The 23388-nt window shown below is 47.5% G+C and overlaps 1 protein-coding gene across 2 annotated transcripts in view; it reads left to right on the top strand.

The window, feature by feature from the left end:
• STAT6 (signal transducer and activator of transcription 6) overlaps nt 1-23305 on the top strand; it is a 50853-nt gene extending 27548 nt beyond the window's left edge. For both annotated transcript variants that reach the window (XM_053370345.1, XM_053370354.1), the window contains exons 6-21: nt 2042-2094; nt 2985-3142; nt 4180-4299; nt 5276-5461; nt 6338-6425; nt 7396-7518; nt 8762-8854; nt 11006-11212; nt 11310-11404; nt 11974-12110; nt 16603-16740; nt 18312-18372; nt 19270-19365; nt 19999-20076; nt 21651-21818; nt 22407-23305. In XM_053370345.1, coding sequence (XP_053226320.1) covers nt 2042-2094; nt 2985-3142; nt 4180-4299; nt 5276-5461; nt 6338-6425; nt 7396-7518; nt 8762-8854; nt 11006-11212; nt 11310-11404; nt 11974-12110; nt 16603-16740; nt 18312-18372; nt 19270-19365; nt 19999-20076; nt 21651-21818; nt 22407-22503 — 1898 coding nt within the window. In that variant the 3' untranslated portion in view covers nt 22504-23305. The remainder of the gene's footprint in view (nt 1-2041; nt 2095-2984; nt 3143-4179; nt 4300-5275; nt 5462-6337; nt 6426-7395; nt 7519-8761; nt 8855-11005; nt 11213-11309; nt 11405-11973; nt 12111-16602; nt 16741-18311; nt 18373-19269; nt 19366-19998; nt 20077-21650; nt 21819-22406) is intronic.
• The last annotated feature ends 83 nt before the right edge of the window (nt 23306-23388 follow it).

Genomic DNA, 23388 nt, shown 5'->3' with positions numbered 1-23388 from the left:
AATTAAGTTCTTAACCCGACGTACCTCTGTAGTCAGTCCTAATGTCACAATTGTAGAGATAAAACTGTTGAGAGGTGTGGAAGGATGGCATGGATGGGCAATGCTGATTTTGATTTCTTACTCCCCCTTCATCATAAGGTTACATGCAGTTTTAAAATAGAACAGTAAAAAGAGATTTAAACAAATTACTGAAGATACTAGACACTGATAGGGTTTCAGAGAGAGGCTTCCCTTTCTAGCTGTGCTTGCTTGACCACAAAATTCACCAGATCATCTTTTGTGGCAAGGTTTTCCACCCTTTCAACCTGTAAAAACAAGTATGAAATCAAGGAGCTTATTGTGAACAAAATGTTTTGGCATCCATCTGTCTCCGGAGACAGTGGAAGAGTGCACCTTCAGGGGCCAAGTCAAACTGTTGGGAGGTTACAGAGCCTGCTGTGGCTGTAGAGACCAATACGGGAGTGACACGTTTTGTTGCAGCTGGGGCAGATGAAAGCATCAGGTTTCACTGCACCGTGGCGTTTCTTCTCTCTGCTCTCCTCTCAGCAGCCATTCCTCCCCTGGTCACTGCTGTGGGTGCACATCCTGTCTGTCTCCAGGCCCTGTCATCATCTGTGAACAAATATAATAATGGCTATCAAATAATACCACATTATTTTAGATTATTAAATATATAGAGAGAGTACAGGGCACAAGTGTTGAGCAGTAATCATAGCTCCTAGTTAGGGAATTGGCGTGGGTTTTTTGGTCAGTATGGAGATAGCGAGCAAAATTCCAATATAATTAGATTTCTGTAAAATATATCTCATGATCCTTTTTGCTGACCTGCGCAAGCCTTTCCCTGCCACAAAGGTATATTTTTGAAACAGAATGTAATTCTGAACCTCATCGTGCACCCACACATTTTTCTGCTTGCCCAGCAGAAAACTGCTACGCTTTGATCACAGTTATGCTGGGGGAAGGGGGGGGAATAGTTACCATATCCTGCAGCTGTTGAGCCACAGCTGGAGGGGGGAACAGAAATTCCTAAAACATCAGCCATGCACAGTCCACAACGACCCCACTGCTCACAACCCTCAGGCACAACTGCATCTCAGGGTCCAGATCCCCTTATGCCACACAAGCACTCTTTCATCTGTGTAACTAATACAGCAGTCAAGGAAGATACAGCTGGGAGCCCTAGCCAGCTCACTGCTAAGGGAACGAGGCTGGGAAGTGAGATGTGTGAGTTCAAGCTCTTCCAGGGGGAGGCCCCACTCAACTTTTTCCATGCCTTGGAAAAAAGATAAGTCACCTTGGGGGCAAAAGAGGTGGGGTTCTCTGGACTCAGACTCCAACTGCAAACACCATGGAGCAGTTCCCTGCCTGTTCAGCAATTGAAGCATACAGGAATCTGCACATCATGGGGCCATTTGACTTCCTTTGGATCGCATGGGTTGCAAGAAGAGCCCTACCCTGGTGGAAGGGATCCGGGTCTCACCAGCAGGAGGCTCAAGGTTCCGGTTCACTGCGTTATTCTGGGAAACATTTAGGGGGGCTTTCCACAAACAAGCCCTCTGAGCCAATCAAGAGTGCTGCATGGACCAAACCCCCTGCATTGGCAAGGGCCTACCAGCCCTTTGGCTCTCTGCTCCTGCTAGCAATCCACGTAACCAGTTTTGTCTCCCCCTCAGCTTCTGATCCATACATTCTTTGCTCATGAAGAGCAGCAAACCATATGCTTGTCAGTATCAAAGTTACTGGTGGGTGAGGGTGTGTTGTAGACTAAGTAGAATGCAGCTCCTGCTTTGTTCTGCATATGGAGAAGCTTGTGACAACCTGATTTCTATGAATTCAGAGAAAGAGAATTCATAGAATTGTAGAGTTGGAAGGGACCACAAGGATCATCTAGTCCAGTGCCTCCAGTGCAGAAATCTTTTGCCCAAAGTGGGTCTTGAACCCACGACCCTAGGCAGTAAGTCCTTGCCTTGTCCTTCTGTGATAACTTAACTTAGGCCTGAAGTTCTTCTGCAGATGCTAATCATGATTTTACGGTCTTCAGTTCCTTTGCAGCTGAACCTGCAATTTTCACCCCAGGAGAACCTGCAAGAAAGTGTGAGTAACCCATTCATGATGGTGGTCCATTCATTCTGCAGACACCATTCTTGTTTGATGAATGGATTTTGTTTAAAAGATTTATATCTTTCCATCACCTAGATTGGGGAGAAGGAACCTGTGGCCCTTCATAAGAAGTGAGCCACAGGAGTACTTTGCCATGGAAGTCATGGGCTGCACACTGCCTTGTCGCATGGCGCAGGGAGGAGTGAGGCCAAAATTTGATGCCCCCTCCATCATTCACACAGCCTTCCCAAAGCTGGCTAAGTGAGGTGCCAGGCTTTGGGAAGAAGGCATGAGGCTCTGGCAAGGTCCTAGAGTCCTCCCATCTCCTTCCCCAAGCTGGGAAAATGCTAAGTGGGCTTTGGGAAGAACCGGGAGGCCTCTGGTACCCTTTCAGAGCTCTCACACCTGGCTTTGGGAAGGAGGCACAAGAGCTGGGGCAGGGGAGTCAAATGTTGCTAAGAGCCTCCAAAAAAGGTTTCAATGGCCGCATGCAGCCCTTTGGGCCACGCCCTAAACCACCTTGATTTAACCCCTGGACACACAGCATGCATACAAATTGGTGCAGAATCATTTACTTATTTATATCCCTCTTTTTAGTATACAGGTCCTGTGAAGGTGACAAGTAACTTTCAGATACATTCTTTAAAGCCACAATAAAGGATACCATCATACCATAAGTCACCAGGACTCTCCCCACAGGGCAGTTGGTGGCAGATGGCTCTGTGGTTGGGGGAAGTAGTCTACTGGGAACACATTCCAAGATCTTTTTTGCCTGGTTCCCTTTCTCTGAGACCATCACCCTGTTCTGTGGCACATCTGATTTATGCCTCAACAGCATTTGTTGTCTTCTTCATGCCCACCAACCTATTTGTCTCTTGTTTCAGTCTCTCCAAAATCTTCAGAATCTGTTTCTGAAAGCAGCTAATGAACTAGAAGGTGCAAAGAAAATGGTGCTGATGAGACTTATGATCTGGAAGAGGCAACAACAGCTAGCTGGGAATGGAACTCCCTTTGATGAGGACTTGGCTCCACTCCAGAAAAGGTGAGTAGTGCAGGGAGAGCTTAGTTAGTGCATAGCTTCATTTGGGGAACTACTATTTTGGCACTGTTGGGAGTTTCTTGCAACTCAGGTTGCAAAGCCAGTCATATCTTTAGTGCTGATGGTGAGGAAGCTCGAGGTCTAAATGTGCCTATGGCCCTTTGGTGCTGCTTAAACAAACCCCTAAGATATAAAAGGGGCAAAGCAATCTCCCTTGTTGGACCAGTCTGTGTCCAGACGAGCCTGGTATGTAGTTGTTGTGTTCTAAATTATTTTTACACCATATGCAGGACTGTGTATGTCCTGTGGCTAGAGCAAAGCAGTCACACGTGCTAGAAATTTACATGTGTGTGCCTTAAAAGAAAAGTTCAGACACTCTAGAGGCTGAATTCCTCACCTAGTACCACGCTGCACACTCCCACAAAATTGCAGCATCCCGCAAACATGCAGCCCTGCCTAAACACTGCAACTATACATATAGCCAGAAAAGCCCTTGTCTGGACCCTTGCTGATCAACTTGGATGTTTCTCTAACCCTCGGGTCCCAAGCACTAAATGCCGCCCTCCAGGCCTCTCTGTCTGGCCTCTGGAATTTGCCTCAGGTCACTCCCAAATCTCCTCCAGCCACACTCCTCACTGGGCCTCCTTTGCCCCTCAGATATCTTTGCCCAGCTGGAATGTGCCCTTGAACTCCAATCATGCTTCTTACTTGTCTGACGAGGGGTGTGCAAATGTACGTAGAACACTAGCCCACTGTACAAAGTTAAAATTCATTGCCCCACCCACTTCTGTCTCTGGTCCTTCCCACGACTGGCATGTGGCCCCCAGAAGGGAAGGTGGCCCTCAACCTGTGGCTACCCCTGCTTTAACCTTTTGATAGACTTACAGGCAGGGACACTGTTGTCGGTTGGTGTGAGGGTGACTGCAGCACCTTTTTGTCTAGTCTGTTCGGTTCTTAAAGCTTGTGTAATCTTGGAGTTGTTGTGGGGTTTTGGTTGGTGGCAGGGGAAATTAAGCCTCACCTGGTGTGTTTCCTGGCAGATTTGAAAGCCTGGTGGACATTTGCTTCCAGCTCCGCCTGCAGTTGGTAGCCTCTGAAATTGAGCTGAGCTCTGAGCTTCAGGAACGTCTGGATAATGTATTTAGTTCCCTCGTCAAAAAGTAAGGAGAATCTCTGCCAGAAGCACCAAGGTCATAGATCTGAAGAGAATCAGAAGGCCACTGAGAACAATTGCTTGCCCCCTACCCACATACCCTCATCTCAAAGATTGGTTTTCCCCTTACCAATTCCCAACAGGTTAAACAACGCAGCGTATGGTCACATCCACACAATACATTTAAAGCACAAGGCGTCCCTCAAAGAATCCTGGGAAATCTGGTTTGTTAAGGTGCTGGGAATTGTAGCTCTGTGAGAGTTAAACTACAGTCCCCAAGATTCACAGAATTTTGATTTCCAGAGTGGTTAAACAACCAGTCCCTCTTTAGAGGGAACTCTAGGAATTGTAACTTTACAACACCTCACAGCACCCTTAACAAACTACAGCTCCCATAATTCTTTGGGGCAAGCCCTGACCATCTAAAATGCTGTCATAGTGCTGTAGGTGGATGATGTGGATGTGGCCTCAATGTAAATGTGGAATAACTGTTGCTGCCTCCTGGAGACTGGGACAGGACTCTTGAGATAAGTCCTTTCAGCCTTGAGATCTGTGCTTCCACCATTTTCTCCTCATTCCTCTTCCCCATCACTGCCATTTAAACGCTACCCTTGGGTCCCCATACATTTGCCAGCAGAATTTAGTTTTAAAGAAGGGCTGCTTTGCGGGGATGGTGGTGGAGAGTTGCAGGCCACTCACACCAAGGTAGGCTACTGGCAAGTCCATTGCCACAGCCATGACATTCCTCCATAAATCACTCTTGTCTCTGTGCTGACAACTGGGGAAAGACAGATTGGTCCTACTCTAGGGACTAGTTTTGTCCCTGGAGCCTTCAGTTGCTGATTCTTCCTTTAGATCCATGTTTTCTGTCCATCATACTGACGGGAGCAGGGAGAATGATGAGGCTGACTGCAGCAGGGCTAATAGCCAATCCTTCTCACTGCTCTCTGGCTCTCTGACCACTGCTTATGTCTCCCCTTCAGCTCATTCCTGGTGGACAAACAACCCCTACAAGTTCTGAAGACCCAAACCAAATTTCAAGCCACCACACGATTCCTGCTGGGCCCACAGCTGCTGAAGTCTCCACACTCCTTCACGGTCACCGCTGACATTGTGACAGAGAAACAGGCACGGGAGCTAGCTACTAGCCACCTGGAGACTGTCCTCAGGTGAGCAGAACCCTTGCAGCCCTTGAGCATCAGTGGGGAGAACCCTCTGCATCAGCATCAGGAAATATTTGCAAAACCTCCCCCATAGTTCCTAAAGGAGTTCTAGGGCGAGAGTTCACTGAGCAGGCTTATTTCTTGTGGTGCTTCCACATTGCAGGGGCCCTTCACTACAAAGAGTTCCTGAAGGGTTGCAAGCAGAGCCGTCTTTCCCATTGGTCTTAGTGGTTCATCACGCCCGGGCGCTGGCCTCTCAGGGATGCCCCAGCGCGTGGAGGAGCTGTGTGGCTTTGCCGGTGGCCTCACCTTTCCCTGCACACCCGCCAGCTGCGCCCCGCCAACTATATGGCTGGCGGGCATGTAGCTTCCTTCCCAAGCCTCCGCGGGAGGAGACCTATCCCCGCAGAGGCTTAGGATGGAAGCTGCATGCAGCTCCCCTTCCCAGCCTCTGCATCTGCGAAAGACGGCTCTGCTCCTGGTCGTTGTCCTCCTCCTGCTTCCTGGCAAAGGCGGCGCGCAGCCTTCCTGGGCTGCCTTCTCAGGGGCCCCAACGCTGGAGAGCATGTCCGCCAGCACGTTTCCCTGCTTGATTGCCACCATGCCAGGGATCAGGGCGGTGGGGGAGGCAGAGGACATTTTTCACGGGCCCCTCCCTTGTTTTGGAGTTGGGTGGTGTGGGCTTGTGGGATAGCCATTCCACAGAAAGCAAAGCTCTCGGTCACCTTTATTACATTTGTTGGTCTGATTCCAAAATCAGATTGTGGTTTCATGGAAGTCACTCTGAAAATGTTGTTTTTCGCCTGATACACCCACAATTATTAACCCCTGGCTCAGAATGGAAGGATATACTCATGTGCACTTTCTCTCTTTCGGTTTCAGTGAAAACACTGGAGAAATTCAGAACAACACAGCACCTCTGGAGACAAATGCAACAAGCAATGCCTGCTGTGCTCTCTTTAAGAATATGGTAACTACAGCAGTGGAGTGTGTGTGTGTGTGTGTGTGTGTGTGTGTATGCATACATTTGAATGCTTGCGATGGGAGGAGGAGAAACCACTGGTAACGTTTGGCCTCCCGAGCCATTTAGGATCATCCTGCTCGCGTGTAGGACCCTGAGAGACACATGCCCGACTGGCATGTTCTTTCCCTCTTGGTTGTTTGTTCGGGAGCTTCAAAAGCTTTCTTCAGCCCAAACATCACAGCCACTGATACCAAGAAGTATCAGCACACTTAGGGATCCTGTAGAGTGTTAGCGGTTCACATAACAAACTCAGTAGCACAGCATTTTGGCTAATCTACTTTATTTACATATAATACACTCGGAGCATTCTGACTTAGCTCCTTCATCTTTCTCATCAGACAGCAAAGAGAAAGAACAAAGGACAGTAGTCCCACATCACGGAACACAGTAATACAAAACATCCTGTCTCCGTCACTTCCCAATATGTGGGATGAAAACATACACCATCATGTGATAGAAAACAATCCCATGACTGCAAGCACAGAGCAAGAATCCTAACAGAGCCTCCCTCACAAGTTGGTGCTTCTCCCCTAGGTTGTATGTTTGGGAGAAAGCTGCTTTGAGGCTTTATACCTGACTCTGGATAATTTTGTTTGTACAGTCTTACCTTGGAAGTCAGAACAGAATCTGTTCCAGAAGTCCATTCGACTTCCAAAACGTTCGAAAACCAAATCGTGACTTCTGTGTGTTTAGATGTAGCTGTAGACTCTAGTCTCTGAACTTGGACTCTGTGAACAACTGGACCACTGTAGCTTCATGATTCAAGGTGGCTGTTGGATCAGAAACAGATAAAAAGGAGGCTAAAGTATGGAGTAGAACTTTCCCAAGCAGTAGCTGAAGTTGTTACTTTGACCCCACAACTTTTGTGACATTTTCTAGGTTAGCCAGGTGTGATTTTGCCTTTCTCTTCCTTCAGCTCCTAAAGAAGATCAAGCGCTGTGACCGCAAGAGCACCGAGTCTGTGACCGAAGAGAAATGCGCTATCCTCTTCAGTGCCAGTGTTAGCCTTGGTCCCAACAAAACCATCTTCCGCCTGCAGGTAACAGCCCTACTGCTTAGGTTTATCTCATTAATTGGCTTGCAGATTGTGGCCTGTTGGTGATTTTGTTGCTGGAAGGGCACAAACGGATTCCACAGAGGCTCCAGGGATGACCCAGTTCCTAAGTCTCAACAGGCTGTTCTGCATGGTAGACATGAAGCCCCAATCCCGCCCAACCAAGGTGGCCTTGGTGGAAATGTTGAAATCCCTCAAAACTACAGCCTGGGCCTTTTTTAATACCACCTCCAAGCCTGCCCAGTTGCCTCAGGCAGATATGGAAAGAAAGGTTAGGGGTGTCCTTGCACATCTTTGCTGCTCCCCCTCCAGCTGTGGATAGGAGCTGTCACCATCTCAGCCATCCCCTGAGGGGAAAGATCTCTCCACCACCTCAGAACCAGATCATGGAATGAGCTGTGAAGGCCCCCATGAAGCGCACCACTGGTCGCATCCTGAGCTTGTCACCCACAGCCACTGCCTGGAATGAGTGGGGCACTATGGCCTCTCCCCCCCCCCCCATGCCATCTTCAGTGTGCCAGGGCTTCCCCAGGCTGCCTCCAGTCTGGTGGTGCAGGGAGGGCCACCATTTTCTGTTTTGCCTCAAGTGGCAAAATGTCTTGGGCCAGCCCTGTATGGGAGGCAATTTCAGATGAGCTGAGGGAGCTGTGGGCAGCAGTAGTTTTCTTGAAAATCTTGTAAATAAATCTGTAATGAGCTCCACATCTGAATTCTACTACTAGATAGCCCAGTTTCAGGTATCTGGGAAAGGAAAGGTGTTACTCCTTTTCCTCCTCCCTCCTGAAGCCAACTCTATATTACACACCCACCTCATTTTCCACTTAAACAGGAGCACTCCTGTTAGGGCCTTGGGGATACAGTGCAACATTATGTTGCAGGTCACCGCTTTTGGTTTCTAGAATTGGAAATTCTTCGTTTTTGGCAGTGAATTTGGAGAGGGCTGTAACTCAAAGGAAGGGCTGTGGCTCAGTGGTAGAGCATTGCTTGGCATGCAGAAGGTTCCAGGCTCCATCCCCATCATCTCCAGGTAGGGCTGGGGGAGCTCCCTGCCAGAGACCCTAGAGAGCCAGTCAGTCCACTGGGCAAGATGGACCAATGGTCTGAGTCTGTCCAAGGCAGCTTCTTGTGCTCCTGTGAGAGATATGAGGGGCAGGGAGAGGGCTCTGGCTGTAAAGAAAGCAGCCCCCCTGCTAAAGTGTGCTTCCTCTTTCCACTTCTTGTGTTCCAGGCACTGTCACTTCCCATTGTGGTGATCGTCCATGGCAACCAAGAGAACAATGCCAAAGCCACCATCTTATGGGACAATGCCTTTGCCGCTGCTGTAAGTGATTGACATAAGCTGACATATAAAGCTGTCCGTGTCCCCAAGATGTAGAAGCACTTGTTGTTGGGGGCAGAATTAAAGAGTACGGTGTGACACCAAGTGAAATGGATAGTTCAGCTGGTAGAGCGTGAGACTCTTAATCTCAGGATTGTGGGTTTGAGCCCCGGTTTGGACAGAGAGATTCCTGCATTTCAGGGGGTTGGACTAGATTAGGGTTTCCCAAACCTGGGTCTCCAGCTATTTTTTTTTACTACAACTCCCATCATCCCTAGGTAACAGGACCAGTGGTCAGGGATGATGGGAATTGTAGTCCAAAAGCAGCTAGAGACGCAAGTTTGGGAAACTTTGCACTAGATGAACCTCGTGGTCCTTTCCAACTCTACAATTCTGTGATTCCATTATTAGTTGCACCTGAACAAGGAGATGCCCAACTCATGGCTTTTGCAAAGTGAAGACGTTTGGTAACAGCACAATGTGTTTGTGTTTTCAGATGGGAGGGGGCACTAGGATGAAACCAAAACCAAAGCAAAATGCTTCTCATGTTATGGCAGTGATTTGGGACCCACTTCTGTCCACGCTACTGAAGCAGCATGAAACGCTCTGCATCACAGGCTGTGACTCCTCACCATGCCAGCATTATCCCAGGTTCTGGGAGGGTGATCTGTAGTGTGCATGGACTTCTTCCACATGACCCATAGCTTCTCACATTAAGGACAAAAGAAGAACCCGGCTGGTTCAGACCAAAGACCCATCTTGTTCAGCACTCTGTTGTGCCTATGAGAAGATCATGAGCAGGACGTCACTGCAGAAAAACTCTTCTCACTTGTGATTCCCATCAACTGGTATTCACAGGCAGAGGCATAGCTAGGCTCCCTTGCACCCTTGGCAAGGAGGTGTATTGTGGGAATATTGTGGGTAACAGGAGAGGATATATTGATTAATATAATCCTTCCTAACTCGCACTAACAAGTTTCTTTACACAGCAGAGTGCATTCCCCCTTTACACAGCAAGAAGCTGGTTGCAGACTCGTGTGAGTCATAAGCAATTCAGTCTGGCTTGCCCAGATTGGATATGTTCCTGGTACGATCCCTTGAATCCCTCCTAAAAGACTAAAAGACACAACAGTCTTATTCATAACTAACAAAAAGTAGTTTTACCCTCGATCAGGCAGAGCACAGTGTGATCCCTGAAGGCAGGCTTTAGGCTTAAAGTTACAAATATGTACAAACAGGTTTACCCCATATGGGAGATAACCTAGGGACTGCTGGCTGACAGCCAGCAATGCAGTCGAAGTGAAGCAGGAAGCAGGCGGGACGAAAAAAAAGGGAGGTGGCTACATGACTTGACCTTTCACCAGGACTGGAAAGGTCACGCCCACCTACTAGTCACATGCAAAAGGAAGGATGCTCCAGCCAGGTGTAACAGGAAGTTCAACTGGTTGGATCAACATTCCCCATGCATGTTCACTCTAGGCAAACAGGAAATGTTGTACTTGACTGCTCCAGAGGATTATATCCCACATGTATCGGAGTGGAAGTGTGATATTTGGGGGGGGGGCTGGGGCCTGTGTCCTTGGTGTAGGCTAACCTAGCCACACACCCCTAGGTGCACTTCTATTCAGAGGCCCACTGCCTCTGATCCTAGAGGGAACATGTAGCCATCATGACTAGTAGCCATCGATAGCCCTCTCTTCCTCCATGAATTTGTCTAATCCTCTTCTGAAGACATCCAAGTGAGAGAGAATTCCATAGTTCAGTTATGTGAAGACTTTCTTTTACCTGCCCAAGATCTTCCTGCATTCAGCTTCATTAGATGTCCCCACCTCTCGATATGATGAGAGAGAGAAAAAAACTTCATTCCAGGCCAGTAATGTAACATGGAAGCCTAGTCCTGCCCCCATGGGTGAGAATATTGGCTATGCAGGGGAAGCTTGTAGGTAGGACATAATAGAGACTGTTCTTGGAGTCTTGGGCTACTTCTTTGCTGTTATTTTGTGTGCCATTGCCATTGTGAGGTGGGCGGGGAAGACCAAAGAGTGGGAGAGATTATGAATGTGCATTCTCCTCCTGCTGCTGCTTCCGGTGGTTTGTTCTCTCTGTGTGTGTTTCTGCATAGCTATGAGGTTCTGTCTCTCTGGCCTATTCCAGAATCGCATCCCTTTCATGGTAGCCGAGCGTGTCAGCTGGGAGTCCATGTGTGAGACTCTCAACCAGAAGTTCATGGCTGAGGTGGAGACAACTAAGGGGCTGCTCAAGGAGCACTACTACTTCTTGGCTCAGAAGATCTTTGGTGACAGCAACGCCAGCCCTGAGGAATTCCAGAAGCGCCAAGTCTCGTGGTCCCAGTTCAATAAGGTCCCTCAGTGGGTTTTGTAAGGAGGGTGGGATGGCGGTGAGTGGGGCATCCCTGGTTCCCTTCCTTCCTTTACTCACTCACCTTTTCCATTCACAGGAGATTCTTCCTGGCCGAGGATTCACCTTCTGGCAGTGGTTTGATGGGATTCTCTACCTCACCAAGAAGCACTTGAAGGATTACTGGTCTGACCGGTAAGAAAGCAACTGGACTGAGCCACTGTGTGGTGTAATTAGCCAGTAAAAGTGTTGGACTAGGCCTGAGGAGAACATCATGGGGTAACCTTGGGCCGGTCACTATCTCTCAGCTTAGCTTACCTCACAGGGCTGTTAAGAAGATGAGGGGGAGGGTCCTCCAGGGTCTTAGGAGAAGGGTCTGTGGCACCACTTCTTAGCAAGTGGTCCCTAAGCTGAAAGTCAGTCAGTCACAGCTGGTGTTTCCTTCCCTTTCCCAGAGCTGAGGAAACTCACAGGCCTCAGGGTCAGCAGGGCTCTTCTGACTGGGGTGTTTCCAGGTGATCTGTTTGTTCAGCATTCACCCTGATTCATTTGCAGGGAGATTAGACAACACTGACTTTGTACTGAGCAGTCATTCTGATTCGCTTGTGGGGAGATTAGATGACATTTCATCAAAGCAAGTGATATTCCACACTTTCCAGTGCTTCCCCCCTCCCATCATTTTTTCTTATCACAAAAAGGCTGATCTTTTAAATCCCTGTTCCCCCGCCCTTCTTTCTCTCTTTGTGTCCGTCTGTCCCACACAGACTCATCATGGGCTTTATCAGCAAGCAGTATGTTTTCAGTTGCCTGAGCAATGCTCCACCCGGCACTTTCCTGCTGCGCTTCAGTGACTCCGAGATTGGTGGCATTAGCATTGCCTACGTCGCATACGCTCCGGACGGTACGGCTTCGCGCAGGGCTGGCTTCCTCTTGCCTCAGCTAGAGCTGTAGGGGGTTGTTGGGGGAAGGGGGGGGGTTGATTCACTTTGCATTTATAAACGGACCTAATTTGCAGTTTCTGAAACAAAAACAACAACAAACTGAAGCACAACTATCTTTCGCAAATCACACTTCTCTGAATTTTGCAATATAGTTCTCCAACCACGAAATGTGCCCACTATGGCAATATGTGTATAAATGCATATATGAGTGAAAACAGCATACAACAAAGCATTATATAAAGGGAAATCGTTTTGGAAAAAATGTGCATTGAACAAAATAGCATACAAATATTATATTGCGAGAAATAAGCACTAACATGCTGCTAAATTTTCATGAGGACTTAAAAAATACACACAAGCTGATGTGGAAATACAAAGAGCTGAACTTAATGAACTGGAAAAATGAGGAAGTGAAAGAAACCCAAACTGACAGATTTGCCCCTCCCTAAGGATCCCCTGTCTAAGCCCCCACCCCAGAGTCAGAGGGGTTTGTTTTGTTTTTAAAATCACCTTGGCTGCATGCCTATGCATCTTGACTTAGGAGTGAGACCCACTGAGCCAATTAGGTCTTACGTGTGAGTCAATATGATGGGCTCACGCTGTTTGTCTGCCAGTGCTTTAGAAACTAGCATTCTCCCTTGCTGTTCTGGTTTGGAAATGGATTGGTAGACAATAACTTATACCTTCAGCCCTGGTTCTGATTTGGGCAGGGGTCCGAAGGCATTCTAGCTTTCTGCCAGCCAGCTTTCAGTTGTGGGCTTTCTCCCGTGCTGATTCCTGGCCTGTCCTCACAGTGTTAAGACAGGACTGGTGTCAGAACCGGGCTGGGGAATTTGAGGCCCTTTGGACGTAATAGAACTCCAATTCCCATCAGCCCTGGGCAGCATGGCCAGTGGTCAGGCATGATGGGAGCTGGAGCCCAGCAACATGTGGAGAGCCACAGGTCTATGTTGCATTAACTGAGAGCAGGTTGCTTACAGGAGCACAAGGTGTCAGCATGAACATAGCACGTTGCTCTGTTTAGAATCAGCCCATTCAGCCTTGTATGGTTTTATTCCCAGCTCTGCTATCTGAAACCGTTTAAAGATGCCAGAAATTAAACTTGAGACCTTATGCATGCAAAGCGAAAACTCATCCCTTACAGCAGTCCCCGTCCCCCAACACCCACTCTGGCAGAGGCTGGCCAGTTATCTGTGGCTGGAAATGAAATGGTGTGAGGAATAGAGGTTATGTGTGCTTTCTCTAGCTTTGTTTTTATAAGAAAATAATAACAATAACAGGTTGCCCCAGCTACTCTGGGCAGCTTCCAGCAAAAATACAAATAAAACAAAATCATCAAACATTAAAAGCTTCATAAGAATTGCCTACTGGATCAGGCCAATGGCCCATCTAGTCCAGACTCCTATTCTCACAGTGGCCAACTAGATGCCTGGGGGAAACCCACCAGCAGAATTTCAGCACAGGATCTCTCTCCCATCCTGTGGTTTCCCACAACTGGCATTCAGAAGCATTTCTGCCTCCAGCTGTGGAAGGAATTGCCAAGGGGAACGAGCTAGTGAGTTTGTACCACATCCTGGGTACGGCCACTACTGGTGCTTCACTTCCTGGTTTTGTGGTGTGTCCTTTATTAAAGAGGAAGCTGCTTCTCTCTGAACTCTGCAGCATTTGAACAAACATCTCAAGGAGTACTAGATGTCCTCTTGCTGAAGGGCTGGGGAAGAGTGGCTCCATCTTTAAGGGGTAGGTTGCAGTGTGGGGTAATGGTTAAGAGCGGTAGACTCGTAATCTGGGGAACCGGGTTCGCGTCTCGGCTCCTCCACATGCAGCTGTTGGGTGACCTTGGGCTAGTCACACTTCTCTGAAGTCTCTCAGCCTCACTCACCTCACAGAGTGTTTGTTGTGGGGGAGGAAGGGAAAGGAGAATGTTAGCCGCTTTGAGACTCCTTCGGGTAGTGATAAAACGGGATATCAAATCCAAACTCTTCTACTTCTTCTTCTTCCCTCCTCCCAGCTCTCCTCATGAGGAGCTTACAGTGTGACACCACAGGGGAAAACATGGAGGGCTTGTGGAAGCTGCTCTTACCCAGCCTAGATTCAGCCAGGGGCCCTCTTTCTGTGGCGTGGGTGAAGGATCTCAGGCCTGGGGGCTAAATGTCCCTCTCTATCAGGTCCTTGGGACTCTTTGTAGGCCCCACCCCTTGCCAACCCTACTCCTTGCCCTCCTTGAGTGCTTTTGCCTGGCTGGAATGTGTCCTTGACCTGATATACTTTTGCTTGCTAGGATGGAGAAATTTGTGTGTGGAAACCTCTGTGTGGCTGGAGAAAATATTTGCAGCCTCATGTGCAGAGATAATATTTGCATTCATAGCTCCACCTGCTTTCCCTCTGGCCCCTGAGTTTAACCCCACTCAATGGACCAGAATGTGGTCTAAACCCCACTTTAAATCCATATCAAAAAGAAAAGAACTCACTCTGAAAATCACCTACAGGTGGTACCTAATACCAAGAAAACTAGCACTAATACGCCCAGGAACCTCACCAAAATGGTGGAGAGGGTGCACCTCCACAGGCACATACCTCCACATGTGGTGGGAGTGTCCCAAAATCCAACTATTCTGAACAACAGCCATACGAGAAATATGTAAAATAACCAGCAAGTATTAGAAATCACCCCAAAATTGACCCTACTAAACATCTTCCAAGACAACTTACACCCACTTACACCACAAAGAACTCATAACCCACCCACCTCATAACCTCAGCAGCCAGAAACATAACCAGACACTGGAGAGACCTGTCAGGAGTAAGCATAGACCAATGGTACCAAATAGTATGGGAAACAGCCTTACTAGGAAAAATTAACCAATAAACTGAAACTGGCACGGGGACAAATAGAAGAAGATGCTTTCACCCCAGTATGGCTCCCCTTTATCATATACACAGTCCAACAAGACAATGACAATAATCCACCAACAGCATACAAATCAGTATGGCTAACCTGATCCAAAACACCCACCCACCCCACTCACACATGAAAACAAAGACCACCACAGCCAACCACAAATGAACAGCCACACCCTGGGCCAACCCCAACCTCTCTCACCACCAAAGGAACATAAGTGAACAGCAGAGAACCTGCACAAGCAACGCTGACACAAAACCCCACATATATTAAGTAAAATAGAAACATCACCACCCGACCCCACACCTACTCATCTTCCCCCTCCACCTTTTCCCCCCTATTCTTCCTAATATCTCAACAAATGAAACCGATTTGTAAAAAAAAAGAAAGTTACATGGGGGGAAAATACGAGAGAGAGACATTGCACATACCTTTGTAAATTAAGAAAATCTTTAATAAAAATACATCAAAAAAATAAAAGTAAGAGGAGGGGAAAGAAAAATAATAATTAAAATATGTGCTTTATACTAAACAAACAAACAAGCAAACAAACAAACAAACAAGCTAAAGAGATAAAAGGCCCCTGTTGCTATAAGAAATGACAGGTATCAGAAATTACCTCGCCAAGGCCCAAGGGGGTGAGGAGCAGTGGAATATAGCTGTATTTTTGTAGGAGCTCTGACCAAGAAGCAGGGATGGAGCTTCTGTGCCTCCAAGCTTGCACCAAGGCATAAAAAAAACCCGTTAGGCCTGTGGTCCGGATCCAACATAGCTGCCTTGAGAGTGTAGGTACGTAGTTGGAGCTCAACTTGCCCTCATTTCTGTCTAAACCCAGCTGTTAAATATGTTTTGCTCACACCAAATTCATGTAAAAGGGAGGGTTTCAGAGTAAGAGGAGATTCTGTGCTGAACTGGAGACACTTTGGGAAAGAGACTACTTCTGCTGTCTGAAACAGTAGAACTTCCTGCTATGCGTGAGGGACATTTGCCAAGGAAGTAAGATGACAACTCTTGTCCTGGGAAGCTGCTAAATGCATTCATTTGTTTAATGCAAAGTACATGATCAAAAATGCATGTCACGTTAAGTGAGTGAAACACACAACGGGTCAGAAAGTGGAGGAGATGCAGTCCAGTCAGAGGTGGATTTAGGGCAGCGTGGCTGGTTCCCTTGCCCTGGGTGCTGAGCTCCAGTGGGTGCCGCAGGGTGTTGCAGCTGTGTAGTGAATTGAGCAGAATGGAAGGCGAGAGGTTGGGAGGGGCACCAAATGTTGGCCTTAGCTGTGGGAGGGCGGGGACCTGCAGTCTCCACAGCTGCCTTATAGAGACAAAACCTACCGAGAAGGGTTGCTGTGCCCACTAGGTATGGCTCCCCTGTGCAGGCCTTGTTTCTTCTAATAAAAAGTTAACTTCACTTACTGCATGTGATTTATTGCTGGCTGGCTCCCTGACAGAAGGGATGAATGAGAGTGCTCAAGATAACAGGCAACTGCTTTCTGCGGTGGACTGATATACTGGTTTCTTCCTGTGCTGCTTTCCCCCACCTGGCTCAGGTTCCACTCAGGTGGAGAACATCCAGCCATTCACAACCAAGCAGCTGATCATCTGTAACCTTGCTGACTGTGTTCTGGATCTGCCGCAGCTTGAGATCCTGTATCCTGACAGGCCTAAACACGAGGCTTTCAGGAGAGGTGAGTGAGGGCAGGGGGGACCTTATTTGCTTGCAGCCAGAGGGACTTGGCCTCAGCTTTTTAAGGCCAGTAGAAGGCCCATTATTTCATTTATTTATTTTATTTTATTTTATTTTATTTTATTTTATTTTATTTTATTTTATTCATTCATTCATTCATTGCTGCAAAGTATTTGCATCCCAAATTCTAAAACAATTGGAAAACTGTATTCCCTTGTATTTATTAACTTAATGGCCACATTCAAAAGTCACAGCTGAAAACTAGCCTTTCTCCTGCATCCCAGACTTCCAGGTTAGTCCTTCCTCCTCGGACTATCCACTCCAGGGCAAGGGGCATAGCTGTTGTGGTTGCACTAGCTGAGCTCATCAACTTTTTTGAGTCAGGCACTTTTTTAATCTTGATTTCTGTATGTGTGTTTTTGAAGGGCCCCCGTGGTTACCTCTCTTCTCCCTGGCCAACATATCTTCATCAGGGCTGAGGTGGGGTGGGCAGGGGATTGGCTGAGGTTTTTAGTTTTTGTTTTGCTGAACAACTTTCTTCCACTGTCGGCGCGCACTCAGGTGTCGCTGGGGCACGGGAACAGCGGGTGGTTTCTCCTCTCCTCCTGGGACAGGGGAGCCACCCATTTGCAGTTTCCACTTTTTGGCCTTGCTGTCTCTGCCCTTCCTGCCTGGGTCTGACAGGGTCTCTTGGGCCACTTGAGCACCCGGTTTTTAATCCTTCTGTACTTGAGGTAGTGGGATTGTGTGCAGTTTCTCCTCACCTTCTCCTCACCTCATCATGTGGCAATGATCCAGCAGCCTTGTCCTTTTCCCTCTTCCCAACCAGGATGTGCAAGGGGTGAAGGGCTGCGTGCCATATGCACATCTCTTTCCTTCGCCCCAACCTGGACAGCAGCAAGCAGCCCTTTTGTTATACCTAAAACAAGAGAGACCTCCTTCCGCCGAGGAGAGCAGGCCTTTCATTGGTGGTATCTTTATTCTGCTAGTACCAGTTGATTGTTTTATCGTTATTACTTTGTGAAAGTGCCTCAAATGGGCATTTTTTAATGTTTCCCAAAAACACACAAACAATTAAACCAAGAATAAGAACAAGAATAAAACAAGAGCCCAAAATGTTCATTGGTAATATATAAAAAAGGGCAGAACTCAGCCCACCCCACTAAAAAAAGAAAAGTCCATTGACACTGGTTAAGACAGGTTAGGATGTTTTATCCCCCCCCCCCATTTTATGTAATTTTACTCAATATGGTCATTTCCTGTTTTCATGTCTCTTCATTCTTGCTGTTTGTACATGTAAATTTAAATAACACATTTATTTATTTATTGCTAATAAAGGAAGAGGCTAAGAACGTACCCATGTACCATTCAAGTTATGGGTCAAAAGCCTGCGTTATCTTGGGATGTTGGGCAGAAGTCCAGAGGCATTTGGAGAGTCACAGGTTCCCCATCCCTCCTGTAGGGGGATGTAAAAATCATTGCGAATCTCATCTTATAGAAAAACAGGGGGGTGGGAATGATACCTATTTGTGTGTTGAGAGGAATGAACACTGAGTGTGTTTCCTCCCACAGTAGACCCACCAAAGAAGAATAAAGAGTACCAGCCAGCGAAGATGAAGATGACCGTCGATGTGTAAGTGGGTGGATTTTTACACTTCTGGTGAAAACTGCCCTGCTTCTTCTCATGGGGCTTTCTTGTCTTGGGTTGCAGTGCACATGTGTTGGAGATATTCCTAAATAGGTGAAAGGGCCCAGGGCACAAATTTGCAAAAAAATATTAATATGTTGATTTATATGTATAGATGCAGCTGGGAAACTAAAGATAGTAGGTGGCAAGCAATATGCTCAGTATGGATGGGGAGAATTTTGATTCAGTTTATGTTGCAAAACAAAATGGCCTAATTTGCACTTTTTGAAACAATGAGAGAACCAGAGCACGGCCATCCTTCAAAATTTGGTGGAAATCTGGAGAAGTGTATTTAATATTGGAAAAATAAGAAACAAACAAAAAAGTATGAATTCTCCCATCCCTTGTGCTCAGCCACTCTGCTTACAGGGGGAAAGTGGGAACAGGAGGTCTAGGCCTCGCTGCAAGAGACTTGGGACTCCATCCCCTGGGCCACCACCTAAGAGCTCCTTAATGAGAGCAGCAGCTACTGTCTTGACTAGAAGTGTATTGTTCTTGGTGGTTCATCATTGGTGTATATTGCACTTTACAGCATAAGCTGTAATCTAAATTAATTCATGGAGAAGAGAAATGAGGGAGCCCAGAGCAACCTCCACAGTTGGGCTCTGGCTTCTCTTATATTTCTTTTGAGCATTTTGGTACTGTATTTAGCTGTTAGAAACAGGGCAATAGGCAGATAACTGTGGTCAGATAGTAAAACCCTGATTTTGTCTCCAAACTGCCATCCTAATATGCAGCTTTGATTTGTATCCTAAAGGGCGGGAAATAAATAAATGAATGAATGTTAAATAAATAAGCAAGCAAATAAATGTATGTTGATACCAAAACTATGTTGAATTCCAGACCTTGCTCATTCGCTGGTTCATTGAGTCACACCCCAGGTGGCTCCACAAGCAACCTTAGCATGAATCCTGGAATCTCATCTGGTCCTGCTTATGAGTAAGTCCTCTGCTATGAATCCTGCCATTTTTGTGCAGTAGCTGTGCAATGTGAAACAGCACTAATCTCTCAATAACTTTCCATCATCCTTTAGGAGTGGGGAGGACCTGCGTGCACCTCACTCCAACCATACGCTTGATGCACATTTAAAGCACATGACTCCCCCCCACAAAAAAAATCATTGGAACTGTAGTTCAGGGCACTGGGAATTGTAGCTTTGGGGGGGACTATAGTTGCCAGGATTTTAAGCCGTTGGCTAAGTTGGCTGGGGACGGTGGGAGTTGGAGACCAACCACACCTGGGGATCTGAGGTTGTAGAGCAACTGTCCTGGGTGACCTTGGCTCAGTCAGCCTCTCTCTGCCTAATCTACCTGACAGGGTGGTGAGAGCAAAAGCACCACCATTGATACTGTCCCAGATTTCTGGAGGAAGGGACAGATAAACATGCCATGAATAAATAAATTAATAAGGGTGGGATGTCTTTTTTTAAATTACCCTTGCAGTACCTTACAGCTCTGTGATTCTATGACCCCAGCTCTGCATGTCCATTCCAGAGTTTGGGATAGGATAGGCTCTCCAATTTCCTGTTCCTTTGGGATATGTTTAACATATCCTTGCTCTGTCTTTCCACAGTCCTCATCTGATGATTGCGCAACCTATGGGCATGTCTCCCTCCATCAGTACAACATATGGAAGTCCGAACTTGCTGCCGTAAGAATCATGCCCTGATTGCAGACATCTTTGTTTTGAGTGTCAGATTGAATGTTACAAATGTGCCCCACTAGGGGGCAAACACACCAAACCCTGTTCTCTTCCCACCTGGCAAAGCCTAGAGATCTAGGGTAGTGTGTCTGTACTATATTTGCACTGGTCCTTTGTCATGTTGCAGCATGACAGAACAGCAGGCTCACAGCCCAGGCAGGCAGATGAGCCCAGGAAGCTGCAGAGGAACAGGACAGGCTGAGGCAGCTGTTGGAACTGCTGCTCTGCTGCTGCTGCTGCACACTTCACACCAGTGTTGGTGTTTGGCCTCAGCAGTGCCAAGAGGTTGAGGAGGAGGAGAGCGGCAGCAGAGCAGGATGGTGCTAAAGGAGCTGACCTGTCTTGTCCTTCCTGTTCCTCTTTGGCTGAGCTTTATAAGGGGGGGGTGTTGTTTGACCAAGCAGGCAGGTGTCCGAGGCCAGCAAGGGAGCAAGGAGGAGGCAACTGGAGGCACATGGAAGCAGGTGGGCACAATACAACCTAGGAGGCCAGATCACTGCAGGGTGAGCTTGCCAAGCCTTCCCACAGGGCCACTGCTAGAGAGGAGGGCAATGAAGAGGACAGTTTGGGTGAGCAGAAACGAATGGGAAGAGGTTTGGGGATGAGCTGAAAAGGATGTGGGGTTGGGCAAATAAGGGGTGACGTTTTGGGGAGAGCAGTCTGCAAGGGGAGGGAGATGCAGGGTTGGTGAGGTCTAAAGTTTAGGTTTTGTGTATGTATATGAAAGCTGCTTGATAACGGTGCATTCGGGCACCTCTGAAGGTATTGTAACCAAATTTTGAATGATGGTCCCTGAGATTAAGTTTTCATCTACAATTGGATGCCATTTTGAATCACAATGGGCTGGGCCTTTCAAGCTTACACTGATTTTAACCACTGGTTTCAAAACCATGCTGTGTTTCTTTGTTTTTTAGAATTCCCAAGCAATGCTGACTGCAAGGCTGCTAGTTAATGCATACAATATTAAAGCAAACGAAACAGCACCATGCACAATATTAGCATATGTGGAACCCAGTTTAAATACCTCATCTATTCATCAAGAGACAATTCACTGCATTCAGTGAATGCATTTTGGCTCCTCAGCATAATATAGTGATGTTGGGAACATTCTATATATTAAATAAATATATTTCTGTGTGCATTTTCCTAGCACTAAGACTACTTAGAGTTTTGCCCAGTTAAGCTAGTGCTTCTTTTGGTTTTCCAGCAAGAATGCTGCTTAGAAGGCAAAAGCCCTGAACATCATTATCAGCCCCACTAGCCAGCCAGCCAGCTTTAGCTTAAGCTATTGCTTTGTGGGAGAGTTAGAACAGGACTTCAAACCCATTAGATGCCTCTCCCAGATGTTGTTGTACTATAGCTTCCGTAATCCCTGACTATTAGCCATGCTGGCTAAGGCTTATGGGAGTTGGAATCTAATTGTGCATGCGCACACACACACGCGCACACACGTTCTATTCCTTTCTCCGTGACTCTTTTAAGTTGGACATGTTTCCACTCAGTTCTCCTTTTGCTTCCTATAGTGAATTAATGGGCTGCCCTTACTCCCTGGGAAGTTCTTCACCCCTTGGCTCAATGGATGCCTACCCCATGCCTCATGATGTGGAAATGCCACTGGACTGTTCGCACAGTGAGAACTCCACATCCTACGTTAGGGATCTTTCATTCCCAGTGCTGCCAAATCTGATAAGGTAAGTGTAGCGAGTCATGGGCAAGGATAAAGGTTGAGGAGGCCAAGGCTCCTTCTCTCCACTGCCTGCAGTTGATAAGCTTTTCCTGTTGTGCTGCCTCCTCCTGTGACCGAGTCTGAGGGCCAAAGAATCCTAGGAATTAGTAGCTTGCAGCACTATCAGTTACTTGCCTTTGCATTGTCCTACAGTTTGCAGCATTTCTTAGCTGGGAGCTTCTGAAAGGTTAAGGAGGTGGAAAAGTAGTTTAAATATATAATGTAGGCATGCTCCAATTGTGGGAGGGTTGTGGGAGGGGGGTGGTTGCAAGTGTGTGAGTTGGAAATTCAAGTGTATGGGATAATTCAGCAGGATGTGGGTGGAAGGGAGAGGTGGGAACAGGTCCAAGAGGAGCAGCAGCAGTAGCTTTGATGGGCCTAACTTGGCTGCTGATGCGATTCAGAGTAGATGCCATGCTTAGTCCTGGAAGCTAGTGACAGTGGGGCATGGAGACAGAGTGCGAAGGAGATGCTTTGCCACTACATCTCTTTGTGGACATGTTTCAAGAGGGCTGCATCCTCCTTTTGCCCACCTTCTCTTTTCCCTCCCTAGGGTGCCTGAGAACATTTCCCCACCTTCCGACGAGGAGCTGGCCCATCTGCTACATCCCGAGTCAGAAATGAATCGCTATCATCAGAATCTGGGGTGATCAGCATCTGTTCATAGCCTTTACATCTAATGCTTTGTGGGGACTTTTATGGACTGCACAGCAATCAAAGACTGGACATGCTCCCAGAGCAGTGGTGGTTGATGCCCCCAAATCCTTATGGGGCACAGGAAGCTCCTCCCCTGGCTCCAGGCGTGCCCTCCCTCTCCCAGGACCCTCCTATCCTTGCTTAAATCAAGGGCAGCTTTGATTCTGTGCTGGGCCAGATCCACGAAATGATATGTGCTGTCAAGGGATTCTTGCCAATTAGGCCTATCCAGGGAAGTCACATAGGAAGCTGCCTTACTCCAGGCTAGACCATTAGTTTGTCTAGCTCAGCATTTCCTACGCTGACTGGCAGCAGCTCAGACAAAGGGCTTTCCCAGTCCTACATGGAGATGCCAGTGACTGAACCTGGGACTTGTTGTATCCAAAGCTGGTGCTGTACTGCTGAGCTAGGACTGCGCTAGTGCCACTGCTTTGGAGCAGGGCTGAGGCTCACATTTGCTTACTGCTTGGCACTGTCCTTTGGGGCGGGGCCAATATAGCCCTGGATGCTTTCCTGCTTGCCATGGAAGTGGTTCCTTCTGCAAAAACATGGGGTGGATTTCTTTCCCCACCAGCAGCCCAGACAGGAGAGAGAGGGTATTTTTCTCAGGAACTAGAGACTTGGATCATTTACTGAACTGCTGGAGCTTTCCTCTATCTACTTTGGGCAGGTGGGATTACTCCAACTGGCTCTTCTATCCTGGGTTCTGTTTTTCTGCTGCAGAAGACTCCCAGAATTAAAAACCCACAGATGCCACTTCTCCCCATCAGACCTTCTACTTTCGCCTGGTTGGGTGGGACCAAGATCCACTACCAAGTGCATATTCCAGAACTATCCCA

Source organism: Podarcis raffonei, chromosome 2 (assembly GCF_027172205.1).
Source record: "Podarcis raffonei isolate rPodRaf1 chromosome 2, rPodRaf1.pri, whole genome shotgun sequence".
Lineage (NCBI taxonomy): Eukaryota > Metazoa > Chordata > Lepidosauria > Squamata > Lacertidae > Podarcis > Podarcis raffonei.
Note: the sequence above shows the minus strand (reverse complement) of the source record. Positions and strands in the feature narration are given on the sequence as shown.